Source organism: Alligator mississippiensis, chromosome 12, assembly GCF_030867095.1.
Source record: "Alligator mississippiensis isolate rAllMis1 chromosome 12, rAllMis1, whole genome shotgun sequence".
NCBI classification, from domain to species: Eukaryota; Metazoa; Chordata; order Crocodylia; family Alligatoridae; genus Alligator; species Alligator mississippiensis.
Window position 1 is genome coordinate 40,183,749 of NC_081835.1, and position 13,686 is coordinate 40,197,434.

At 49.2% G+C, this 13,686-nt stretch overlaps 1 protein-coding gene across 3 annotated transcripts in view; it reads right to left on the reverse strand.

Moving 5' to 3' along the window:
* Positions 1–13,686, reverse strand: part of FANCD2 (FA complementation group D2) — a 208,938-nt gene that overhangs the window by 122,374 nt on the left and 72,878 nt on the right. For all 3 annotated transcript variants that reach the window (XM_059716123.1, XM_059716124.1, XM_059716125.1), the window contains one exon: positions 5,570–5,701. In XM_059716123.1, the coding sequence (XP_059572106.1) occupies positions 5,570–5,701 (132 nt within the window). The remainder of the gene's footprint in view (positions 1–5,569; positions 5,702–13,686) is intronic.

Sequence of the window (13,686 nt, forward strand, 5' to 3'; positions counted from 1 at the left end):
CACAGGAGAGAGTTAGTTTCCACCTCCTAAGAACCCAAGCTGGGGAACTTTTACTTATTATCCAAAATCCACAAACTCAGAGGCCCAAGATATTCAGGCACTGGAATTATCATGAAGTGAATTTCTGGCTATATTGACTCTAACATAGTCTCATATGCCACTGGAGCTGTCGAGTGATTTGAAACACGTCACCTAAAGAAACTAGGCTCCACTGATAAGCTTCCAACTACCACCATATTAGCTACCATGGATGTCACATCTCTGTACACCCATATCCCCCAGGAGACCACATTATTGTAAGAGAGAATCCTCACCCTGTTACTGAGAAGAAGCTGAAGGTCAAGCACAGCTTGTGAGGGTCCGTTAAGGGTAGAGACCTTGTAGTTCAGAGAAGGAGAATTGCAAGCAAAAACAATATAAGGAGTGCAGACTGGTTTCTCCAGTCACCAGTGGCCCTCTGATAGGTACACCAAACCCAAGCAGGGCAGAACAGCACACAGAGAGAACCCTGGCTTGCACTGTGTGACAGGTAAAACAGGCAGAAGGGGAGGAGCTTATCAGTATAAGTCTTCTTCCTCTCATTTCTGGCATTTGGCACTAGAGAGGACCAGACAGAGTAAATGCATGGAAAGTCCTCTTTAGAACCTGCCACCCAAGGATGGTACATGATCAGCAGGGATCCTGCTTTTTTCTGTTTAAAAATCACATATTCTCCGATTAAAACCCCCAAAATCCGTGTTTCTCCACGATTAAAATGAAACATCGCTCTATATATTGGTATCAATTGAACACAAGGTTTTATTGATATATTTACAATTTTAAAGCAATTTGGAAACCTACCACCATAGGCAATGTTGGGGGGGGGGGGCCTGGCAGGAGGGTACGAAAAGTGCTAGTGCCCCCCCAAAATTGGCCACTGGGGGACCCTCCCCCCCAGTCATGTCCTGCTGGTGCTCCCCCAGACTCAGGACGCACCAGCCGTCCATGCTTACCAGTGCCTCAATCACTACAATAAAATAAATTCTAAATACCTATACATTTTGCCATTAGATTTTGGCGTTTTCATGGAAAGTTAGAGATCCACTTGCCCCCTTCACTTACCAACAAAAAAAAAATCTTAACATATTTGGTTGACAGAATGTATCCCCAAGTTTGATAGAGGAATGGAACTGCAGCCTGACACCTAGTAAAGGTTATTTGGATAAGGAAAAGGACAAGCCAAGGGATGAAATAACAGATAAGACAGAGAGCTTTTGAATCTTCTGAATAAATGCAAGTCAGAAGGGTACTGAAGAAAGTGGCAAAAGAGATCTCATTGCCACGGGCAATGAGATTCAAAAAGTCACGGGAGACAGAGAGGTATCAGAGGACTGGGAAAGGGCCAACACAGTGCATTCTTTAAAGAAGACAAAAAGGAGGACCCAGGAAAATACAGACTCATTAGCCTCACTTCAATACCCAGGAAGTTACTGGAGCATAACTGTGGCAGGGCACCTTTGGGTGCCTGCCACTTTAAGGGCAGAGGCAGGCAGCTACCAGATGCCTGATGAGGGCAGCCATTTTGAACAAGGCATATAAAGGTGGCAGTTTGCTGTGGCCAGGAAAGGCAGAAACATTGCCTAGCTGAGCTGAGCAGGAACAACCTTGGAAGTAAGGGCAGGAGCTTATGGGGATTGGTTTGGAGGCTCCTGGGTTTTTTTGGGCATCACCTAAAATTGCACCCTGCCAGGGAAGGGTGGCCTGGTGGGGCTCCTGGTGGTGTGGGAATCCCCAGGAAATGCCAAGCCAGTGACCTCCCCGGTGAAAGGCGAGGAGGGGCGCCTTAACCTCAGCCCTCATCTTCGGGTGGGCTTTGGAGGCAGCTGGGGAAGTAGTGGGGGCCAGGTATGTCCACAAGTAGGCACCTGAGCCCAGCAGAGATATGAGGTCCCGGAGACCCCCGAGGGGGTAGTGTGGAGTGCATTGGGAGGCCCCACACAGAGTGGGGCTAAAGTGCAAGAAGGCCTGAAGGGCTGTGCATGTGAGAGGGCTGAAGTCGAAGTAGGCCTGAAGGACAGCTCAAGAGACATGCTGAGTAGGGTTGAATGAGAGTAAACTTGAAGGACAGCACAAGGGCCAGCCCTGTGAGAAGTTGTACCTGGTGAGAGGCTTGGGGCAGAATTAGCCCAGGGTTTGGCATAGGCTGGACCACGTAGAGTAGGAGAACTCACGGGAACTGAAGGCTCTGTGTGGCGAGGCCAGTATGAAAGTAGCAAAGCCTGATGGCCCAAGAAGGGCTGCTCAAGGAGGAGCAGGGGAGTGGAGCGTGGCCCAGTAATGGGTGGTATGCCAGAGGCCCCAGTGAGAGAGGGGTGGAGTGGAAGAGGCCTGCTGGGAGAGGGGAGGTGGTGTGTGTGTGTCAGTGTGTGGAACCCAACTTTGGACTCAGTTTGCTCTGGTCTCAGACTGGGAGTAATTTTAATCCGGATGCTATCTGCCAGGCATGAGCTGCAATGTAGGGGAGGTCGGAACTGCAGATAGAGCCCCCTGGCATCGGGGCAGTAATGGGCAGTCTCCTGCAGCAACCATCCATAAATGGGAACAACAAAGTCATGGCAGGCGGGATCGGGCAGATTGCCCTGTAGAGACATGTGGGCGGGCTGACATGAGACCCAGCCCCAAGAGTTGCCACTTGTCACAGTATCCTAAGTCCATTTGTAAGCATCTGGAAGAGAAAAAGCTGATCATAAGCATCCAGCATGGATTTACTAGGAACAAATCATAACAAACAAACTTGATCTCCTTCTTTGACCATGTAACGACTCATGTGGATGAAGGAAATACTGTGAACATAGTGTATCTGGATTTTGGCAATGTTTTGACATGGTCCCATATGACTTTCTAAACAAATCAGAGAAATGCGGGCAGGCCAAAATTACTATAAAGGTGGATAGACAACTGGCTCAATAACTGCAAATAAAAGGGTAATTATGAATGGATCCATGGCAGAGAGTGCCAGGAGGTTGAGTGGAGTACCCTTGAGGTCTATCCTGGGCCCAGTAGCGTTCTACAAATTTATTAACAATTTGGATGCTGGCATAGAAAGCTTCCCGAGCAAGTTTGCAGATGACACGAAACTGGGAAGGACTTTGAACATGAAGGAGAGGTTTGCAACTCAGAAGGTTTCTGAAAGATTGGAGAGCTGGGTTGGACCTAATAGGATGAAGTTCAATGCTGACAAATGAAAGATGTTACACATCAAGAAGAACATGAATATAGCAACTCTGAGTGAGATATGATGACTGAATGAGTCAGCTGAAGGACAAGGGTGGAGGCTGAACCTTCTGGAAGGGAAGACTGATCTAAGACAAATACATCAATGGCATCAGTTTCACCATCAAGAATCAGCTTGTTAATCAATGTATGGAGCTCCCCTTGTGCATCAATGAACATCTTATGACCCTTTGTCTTATGACCAGGCTGGATGACCTGGCTAGTAAATGCATATGACCTATCTGGTAAATGCATAAGACCCTCCATCTTATGGCCTGGCCCAATGGCAGCACTATGGAGAAGAATCTGGGAGTCCTGGTGGATCACAGACTCAATACGAGTCTGAAATGTAGTGCAGCCTTACAAAAGGTAAATGTGGTTTTGGGATGCATCTATAGAAGCATTAGGTGCGAGACACGGAAGGTAATAGTGCCTTTCTACTCAGCGCTGGTTAGGCCTCATCTGGAGTAGTGTGTGCAGTTTTGGGCTCCACATTTTAAAAAGGAACTTGGAGAAAGTAGAGAACGTCCACAGACAGGCAACAGAGATGATAAAGTGCTTGGAAGGCAAGTCCATATGAGGGTAGGTTGAAGGAACTAGACTGCCATAAAAAAGAGGGAAAATACCTTTTCTATCTTGCTGCAGAGAGTAGAATGCAGAGCAGTGGCTTGAAGTTGCAGCAAAGTAGGTTTTTATTGGAGATCTTCACTGTTAGAACAGTGAGGCAGTGGAACAGACTGCCTAGGTAAGTTGTGTACTCCATCACTTGAGGTGCTCAAAAAGAGGATGGACAGTTATTGGTCGGGGATGATCTAGGCATAGCTATACCTGTGCTTTATTCTGGGTACTTCCCATGCTTCTGGCCTTTGCTGGTTGACACATGGGGCTGGGAGAGAATTCCCACTCAAACCCCTGACATGTAACAGGAGGGGGTTTTTTTAAGTCTTCCTCAGAGGCATTGAGCATTGGCTGTAGCCAAGGCTGGGGTATGCCAAAGCTTCTCCTAGGACTGAAACCCAAAGGGTTTCTGTCCAGAAGGTCTTACCCCCCTTATTCCCTCCCCAACACCCCCCAGGTAAAATCAATCCCCATATTTGGGTTCAGGAAGGAATTTCACTCCATGGTCAGATTGGTATGGACTGGGGAGTTTTTGCTTTCCTCTGGAGTGAGGGGCATAGCCCTCCTCCTAGGATCTCTTGAGCATATATTAACAACCTTTACAGCAGCAGAACACTATCTGCCATGGTCCTCTTGCTTTTCATGAGGCAAGTTTAGGGTATTTTGTCACGTGTTGTGTTGGGGTTGACTGTGCAGCACTACTAAGAGGTGAACAACAGATATGTATAGGATAATTTGGACAAGGATGATCCTGGCTTAGGCAAGGGGTTGGACTGGATGATCTATGGCAGTCCCTTCCAGCCTAACTTCTCTACAATTCTATGATTGTATAAAGGATAGTGAATTGCACACTTGCCTGTTCTGTCTTCACTCTTAAATTGTACTTGTTTTATAACCTTCATCTGACTTGTGTCCAGGTAGTACAATTAAAATGTTACGCAATAAGCAAATCAGCATAGATGGAAATGCTGGAGTAAGAGGGAACACATTCATGTTTACCAGTCACTATTTAGTTTGAGTTTATAACATTTGTAGAGGAAAAGATGTCCTCCAACAAAATATAATTAAGCCAATGCCTATGTTGCTTCTTTACGATGAATTTAGCCATTTTTAAAAAAAAAAAAAAATCCTTTCCCTAAGAAATCTCAAGCAATCTATGTTTCCCTCTCCTTTCCATTGAAAAATTGTTGGGAAACTTAGAAGCACGGGCAGGTAGCAGTTTGGAATTTTCAGTGAGGAGTGGGGCACCCCTAGCAAAGACAACTTTCCTGCTGAGCCTTTGAGCTAGTTAATGTTAACAATGATGAACTTAAAGATCACTGAAAAAAATCATTTTTCTTCTCAAATGATTAGGTTACAATTCCTACCTGTTATCTAACAGTTCTATAGTCACAGGAAAAGAGTTAATCCCAGCACTTAACTGGCTGTCTCTGGATCAGATACCTATTCTCTCTCTCTCTCTCTTTCCCCCAAATAAATAATCACAACCTTTGATACTCACTTGTAGAGAAGGCTCTTCATGTCCCTGATCATCATTACTGCCCTTCACAGGGTAATTCATTTTTCAGATATTTATTTTCTTCAGTACCAGAGCTGCCTCCTCTGGAAAATGATGATGTGCTCTGAACCTGGGGATTTTCTTATAGGTAGTATCATAGTGGGTCCTGACATACAAACAATCCCTGAACAGATAAATTACCTTCACAAAGGCAGCATAGCACATCAGCACTGAGGTATGCTGAGTCACCAGGTCAGTGAGCACATCCAAAGAAATGTCCACTTCTGCATCAGTTCCACTGCAAACATGAGTAACCAACGCACTCACAATTTCCTGAGGGGAAAAGCCCAAATGAAAGTGAGGAAGAAGCAAATATAAAAAAGTTGCTTATCAGTAACTGAAGTTTTTTTAGATTAATTTTTCCACATACACACTCTTAAACTGTAAATGTGTCTCATTTACCTTAGGGTCAAACAGATTTTTTGCCCTAGCAGAATCAAAGTGCATTCCAGCTCTTTGCACCTTTACACCAAAGGGACAACAGGTTGTGTGCATTTCTCACTCCCCAGTTTCCTGTCAACTGTAGAGCCCTATGCCGTCTTTGACTTCACGAAAAAGGAGAAGGAAGAAAAGATGCAAATGTGTGCAAATGGACAAAACACTGTGAGGTATCCAGGTTGTAGCCATATTGGTCTAGAGCAGGGGTAGGCAATCCTTTTTGGCCTTAGTGACAAAAAACCCACAATGTCTGCCTTGGAAGGTGCTGGAGTGCTGACATGCCAGAGCCTGGAGCAGCTCTGTGTCATGTAAATTCAGAGACGCAAAACAGTTTCACTGATAAAAAAGATGATATAATCACCACCAGAGTGATCCAATTTTCTAGCCTCTTTGTTCTTCTTTTGCAGAAAAAAAATGGTTCTGAACGGAGGACAGGGGCACTGAATACTGTCCCTCAGTTTATACTGGTAACTGTTGAGAACCCAAGGACCAAACTAGCTAGACTGGCACTCACTGATTTGATTTCCACCTGATTTGAGTGCTGGTACAGGTCTTCCTCTGGCATTGAGTCATCATTCCTAGTGTTTCCATACCATGCACATTTGTTGAAAATCTGACATCATCCATAACTTACTGTGGACCCAAACATTGTGGGACAGGAGCCACCAGGATGCCTTCTGGTGACTGGATCTGCACCAGCAGGATCAGGAATACCATGTCAGACAACAGTGCTTAGTACAGTGAGGATGGCACATAAGAAACCCCAGAAAGATCCAGTACCAACAGATCTTTCAGCACCATAGATTCAGCAAAGTTCAGTGGGGCCAAATAGGATTGCCTCAACATTGCAAAGAAAACAGTATTGCCCTTTGAGCAGATGCTGTGGTCAAAATGCACTTGGTCTCTGTCAGTTCAACTGACAGTGAAGGGTGTTCATGGCCCACTATGGAATGTGGCACAGAGGAACCATGGCTCCCGATTTATGTGGCCTCAGTACCTGATAGCAGTGCTGGACAGCCAGGCACTTCATATGGATGTGCAAGGGATGTGAACGGTTAAACAATTAATGCGGGGAGGAGGGGGGAAGAGGAGGGAGGGAAGGGAAGGGTAGCCCTGCTGTGCCCCAGCTGGAACCAGAAGGTGGCAGGGCAGGAGGGAGGGAGGGAGAGATGAGCTAGGAGGAAGGGGAGGGGTGACTAATATCTAATAGCTAGGCTAGGTGGACCTAGTAGTCTCCCCACTGCCTGCCATTAGCAGCTTGGGCTCTGGGAAACCCCCTACCATCTGCCAGGGGTCTGCAGAGCCTAGCTATTAGGCACCCTTCCACCTTCGCCCCTCCCCTCCTACTCTGTTGTCCACAAGGAACGCAACTCAGCTCCCTCTTTGGGGAGCATGGAAGTCAGAGGCTGTCTACTGAAGGGCCTGATCATGAAAATAAAAATGGAAAAAGATGCTTAAAAAGTAAGAGGGGTGGGGGAAAAATATTCCAGCTGGACCAGAACTTCTGTAAGATCTGGAAGCAGCAGCCACGTAAAGATGGAACAGTCAAAATGAAGCCGTGTGTGGAATCATTTCACAAAAATAAAGAAGATGCTGTTAAATGTAAGACAGGGGTCAGCAACCCCCGGTACGTGGGCTGATCATGGCACGTGACGCCATTTTGCTTGGCAAACCACTGCCAGCCCAGGCTCTAGGCAGCTGCTGCCAGCTACAAACCCCAGGCTGCTCCCAGCAGGCAGCTGGGCACCTGCAAGCCCTGCTGCAAGCAGACCGCGCTCCGTAGTTGGCAGCAACTACGCAGAGCCTGGGCCAGTTGCAGCCAGGGGGCTGCAAACATCTGCTCCGGGCTCCAGCATTAGCACCATACTGGTGGGTACACGCACACCTCGGAGTGGACGGTGGGGGAGCGGCCTGAGGCAGCGCAACCCCGGCCTCTCCGCCACTGCTAGCACAGAGTTGATGACTGGGCTTTGGAGCCCGGCATAGCTGTTTGTAGCCAACCTGGGCTGTGGACATCTGCAGCAGGCAGGCTGCAAACAGCTGCGCCAGGCTCCACAGCCCCAGCATCAGTTCCATGCTGGCAGCCTCAGAGTGGATAGCGGGAGGACTGTGCTGCCTCAGGCCCTATCCCCACCATCTGCTCCGAGGTGCGCGTGCACCTGCTGGTATGGAGCTGATGCCAGAGCCCGGAGCAGCTGTTTGCAGCCTCCTGGCTGCAGCCAGCCTGGGCTCTGGTAGCTGCTGCCAACCACAGAGCCTAGGCTGCTTGCAGCAGGGCTTACAGCTGAACCTGCCTGACCCCCACCCGCTTTGAGCCCAGCCCTGGCCCAGCCCCCCCAACAGGATGAGGCTGGCGCTGCCCCTTGCCAGAAGCACCACACCTTTTGCAGGCTTAGCTATGCAGGGTGGTTGGGCTGATGGGCAGGCTCTGAGCCAGGGCCTCAACCAGCTGTGCTGCAGCCTGGGGGCTGACTCCCTGGGGAAACACAGGGGCTCTGGAAGGACCAGGGTATTGTTGGGTCAAACTTTATCCAGTGGCCCAGGAGCCCAGCTCCGTGCACCTGCACATCTAGTTTTGTGTGTGTCTGCCTCTGTCTGGTTCTGTGTGTCTGTGTGACCACACATGTGTCTGGTTCTGGATGCGTGTGTGCATGTGTCTGTTCTGGGTGTGTTCTGGTTCTCTGTGTTTGTGCATGTGGTTCTCTGTGTACATGTGTGTGTGTCTGGTTCTCTCTCTGCTCTCCTTTCTCTCTCTCTCTCTCCTCTTTCTCTTATTTGTCTCTTTTTTCTCTCTCTCACTGCAACATACTCAACAAAAAAAGAATACAACAACAAAGGCAATATTTATGATTATTAGATATACTAATATGCAGTGTGTCCTGCCATGTACCCCACCCCCTCCACCCCCACTCTCATTTTGTTTTTCTGGCATGCCGGCACTCTGGCACCTTCCAAAGTAGACATTGTGGTTTTTTCAGCACTCCTGCCAAAAATATTGCCTACCTCTGATTTAAGATGTGCAATACAGAGCTTAAATACCTGAATAACACTGGTGCAATGCTGAATCATCTTAAGCTGAAGCATCCCTCTGTTTCAAGCAAAAGAAAAGATCAAAAACAAACATCTATGTTTGTTTCTTGCTTCTTGAGCAAATGTGATACACAGAGTGCTGAAAAACTGACTGCTTTATTATGTACTATGATAACTGAAGACATGCTGCCTATAAGTGTTGTTGAGGGTGCAGGTTTTTGTGCATTAATGAGGTTTGTGGAACCTGAACACCATGTGCCTGGGAGACAAACTGTAACCTCACAACTAGAGAGGTGGTATAAAAACTGCAGGAACTCTATCCAGGAAAGACTGGGAAAAGCTGATAAAGTAGCTTTTACTACTGACTTTTGGACAGCATTAAATTCAGAAAGTTACATGACAGTCATTACATTGAAAACTGGGAGCTTTGATTGGCTGTTCTACAGACAGAAAGTATGCCAAAATGACATGCAGCAGAAAACATTGCTGAAAAGCTAAAAGCTGCAGAAGAGAGATGGGGTCTGGAAGTCCATGTCTTAACATGCATGCAAGATAATGCAACGTCGTGCTCACCAACATGGGGAGGTATGTTGCATGGAAATCTGTAAACTGTTTTGCCCACACATTACAGCTGGCTATGAATGATGGCTTTTTTGGCAGTGTAGATCATGTTACTGCAGCAGCCAGCAGGCTAGTTGAACATTTCCACCACAGCACTATTGCTGCTAAAGCACTTGAAAGCAAGCACAGCTTCAGGCTAAGCAGCACCATTTGATCCAGTCATGTGAGACTCGCTGGAATTCAGCATATGAAATGTTCGAGAGATTGAGTGAGCCAAGGTCTCCTATAACAGCGCTGCTGTCAGATTACAAAAGTATATAAGGAGATAGAAAAGTATCTTATGCTCAAATATTTGAGCTGCAAGATGAGCAACAGCAATTAATAGAGGATATCTAACTTGTCCTTTCTACTTTGAAGTGTGCTACAAAGCCATGCCAGCTGAACATTAAGCATCCATTTCAAATATTTATCCAATCTGCAATAGAGGTGAACAGATTCATCGGTCTCGTATCATATCGACACCAATATAATGAAAATTGACATAATTGGCAATTGCGTTTTTTTGGCTGATGTGGCCAATGTCGCTGATCAATGTCCCTTGAATGAGTGCAGTCATAGCACAGCACACAGGCAGCCAGGAGTGCGTCCTAGCAGCGTGAAGAGCAGCGTCTGGCTGGTAAGCCTGTTATGGGGGTAGGGGTGTAGGGGAGGGAAGGGGAATGGGGGGCAGACCGAGGCCCCCACGGTGAGGGAGGGAGTGAGGCTGGGGCTGCACAGCCAGGGCAGGATGGGGAGGGCCACAGGAGAAAGCCACGAGCAGCTCATCCAGGAGGTGCGGGGGGAGGGAGGAGGGCTTGGCTCCCTTCACTGCATGCACTCTGGGAAGCCATAGGGGGCATGTGTCCCTAAATTTGTGTGCAGGGTGAGGGCGGGCTGCTGCTGCAGGCTGGCGCCGGTGCCGGGCTCTTCCCAGTGGGGTCCTGGGTCTGGGCTGTGCTCAGGGTGGGCGGCACTAGGAGGGAGGGCTACAGGGGGTCTACAGCCACCCCAAAATTCACCAAGCCCTCCCCCCATAGCAGCGCCACCAGCCCCGAGCACAGTCTGGCCCAGCCACCCCACCAGGAAGAGCCCAGTGCTGCTCTTGGCCCCAGCCTGCAACGGCAGCCCACCCTTGCCCCGTGTGCAGATCTGAAGGGCACATACCCCCTATGCCTTCCTGGGGTGTGTGCAGCGGCAGGAGCCACCCACCCACCCCCTTCGGATAAGCCACTTGCAGCTCCATCCTGTGCCCCACCCCAGCCGGCAGCACCTGCCCCTGCTCCAGCCCCACTCCCTCCCTCACTGCAGGGCCCTCAGTCTGCAGCTCCTACTCCTTCCTCCATGCCCCTTCCCCCACAACAGACTAACCAGCCCACAATGCTGCTCTCCATGCTGCTGAGCCACACATTGGCAATCGGATCAGTATCGGCCAATATGACTCGTTAAAAATAGGCTATCAGTATTGGGCCAAAAAATCTCTATCGGTTCACCCCTAATTTGCAATAGTCTTTCCAACACTCACTTAAAAAGTGAAACTGCTGGTGAAAGTGGAAAGACAGCTGATTTTAAATCCGTTGTTGACCGTTCTCTGGAGCATCGCATGAAACCCAGTGATCCTGCTATAACAAACAGACCTGCACTGATAGCAACCATGTTGGATCAATGCCATAAGCACCTGCAGTTTCTTTTGCTTGCTATCCAGATTGCTGCTAAATCAAAGCTTATGCATCTTGCATCCTTGGAAAATAAGGCAGATCCAAATGCTGTGGCTGAACCAGCTGAACTGACTGAACGAACAGCAAAAAAAATGTAGGAAATTGAGGGAAAAAAAGGGCTATCACAATGTTTTTAAGTGAAGATTTTGTTTAAAAAATGCAGCAGAAAATGAATTGGAGAATGACTTCAGGGAGACCTGCCCTTTATTAGAGTGCAGGCCATTTGAACGGTGGAGAGTTAATACACAGCGCTTTCCGAGGCTTGCAAAATTGGCTAAGATCCTGTACATTCCAGGATTCTCTGTGCCTGTGGGCTGAGTGTTTTCTACTGCTGGGCTTACTGTAAATCAGTTGCACTCAAGGCTGACACCAGATCATGTCCACCTCCTCCCACCCTCTGCCCCAACTGCAGGGCTACAAGCATGTTGTCTGCTCCCTCTCTTGCAATGCACCACTGGCTGCAGTGGGTTAAGTAAAGTCCCTTACTGACTATGCTGTAAAGTAAAGCCCCTCTGTCCTATGCTGCAACAGCTGGCCCCAAGAAGCCATGCACTGGTGGCTGCAGCCCCTCGCTGGCTGCTACTGCACAAGGCTTCCTGGACTGTGGCAGGCAGCACAGCCCAAGATGCCCTGGGTGGCAGCAGCCAGTGAGAGGCTGCAGCCACTGATGCATGGCTTCCCAGGGCCAGATGCTTCCCAGGAGCCCAGCGCTGCCACGCCCGTCCCCATGCTTGCACCCAGCTGGATGTGGTGCCTTCTGTTGTTACAGCTGCTGCAAGGTAAGGTGGTGGTAAGTGGGTGCAGATAGACTCCCTTGGGCTTATGGCTCAGCCTTATGGTGTGCCCTGCCTGCCTTTGGCCCTAGGCTTAGAGATGACCTACCCAGCTGCCTGGTTTGTTGAGGTGCAGCCCTGCTGGGTCCCCACCATGCCTCAGAGGGCTGGAAGTGCCCTGCTGGTGCCATGCTGGGCAGAGGCACCCTGCAGACTAGGCTTGAGTAGCCCCACTTGGGCCAGGCCAGGCATTACCATACTGATTAATCATGTAATTACAACAGGTTAAACGAATATTTATTTAATTGGTATTTACATCCCTAGGCTACACAAGTTGAATATCAGGATGTCATGTGAGAGGAAGGGTAGGAGCTCCAACTACCAGCCCCACAGAGCAAAGCGGAATAGGAAGCTGCTGCTGCTAGAGGTGTCAGGCATTACCCCCAAAAGCCAGGCTAACAATTCTCTGTCCCAGCAACCGCCACCAAATTCAGGATACTTGGGGCACTTGTACATGTGATGGGGGTTTAGTCCTCAGGGTTTTATTCTATGCGCCCTACATTGAAAAAGTGGGTTTTTAATTGAAACCCACCATTTCAATTTTTCCATCACATTATGGCTAGGGGCTCAATCCTTTTTTACTTTTTATTTTTGTCAGAGCTGAAGCCTGCCCGCAGCTCGGGGGGGGGAGGGGGGAGCTGACAGTGGGCCAAGAGGCCCCTGGGCTGTGGGGGGCACCAGTCCTTCCCTCTGCAGTGGTGGCACCCCCACAGGGCCGCCTGGGCAGGCTGCTAGCAGACCAGGTGCTGCCCCAGCTCAGAGGCTGCACCTGGCCCAATCCAACTGTTCCTTGAGCCCACCTGGGGAGCAGCACTCAGCAGGCCCTGCGGGATGCCACCACTGAAGGGAAGGACCACCCCCTGCAGCTCAGGGGTAGCTTGGCCTGATGGCAGCTCACCCCCTGACTGCAGAAGAGGTGGGCAGGCTCCACCAAAAAAATAAAAATAAATAAATAAGGATAGGGCCCCTCGCGGCTTCTACCTTCAGCAGGCTCCTGTGTCCAGCAGAACAGCTGGGGCCACCCAGGAGTGGGCCAGCTTGCCCTTGGGGCAGCACGGGAAGGTGGCAGGGCAGCTGGGTTTGCTGGCAGCTGGAGAAGGCAGCAGGGATGGGGCACAGGGCACTGGAAACCCAGGCAGGCTCAGGAAAGCATTGGATTGGACACCTCCAAGCTGGGGCAGCATGCAGCCAGCTAACAGCCCATCTGGGCTTCCAGTGCCCCATGCACTATCCCCATTGCCTTCTCCCACTGCCAGCAAACCCAGCTACCCTTCTGACACCTTCCCATGCTGCCCTAGGCGCAAGCTATCCCACTCCTGGGTGGCCCCAAGCATTCTGCTGGCCACAGGAGTGGCAAGGAACCCAATCCTTTTTTTCTGCAGAGCCTGCCCGCTTCTCCCATGGCCAGGGAGCAAGCTGACAGCAGCATCACTGCAATTTGCAACACTGCAAACTAAACTACATAGGGACATACTTTAGTTTGCAATGATGTAAACTCATTTAAAACCCCAAAACTCTTGCATGTGTACAACAGAACACCAATAAGCCATGAAATGTGACATTTTCATCATGTGTACATGGTAATGGCATCACGTGGACAAGTGCCCTTGCTTCCCATAGAAAACTGCAGCAGTTAACCTAC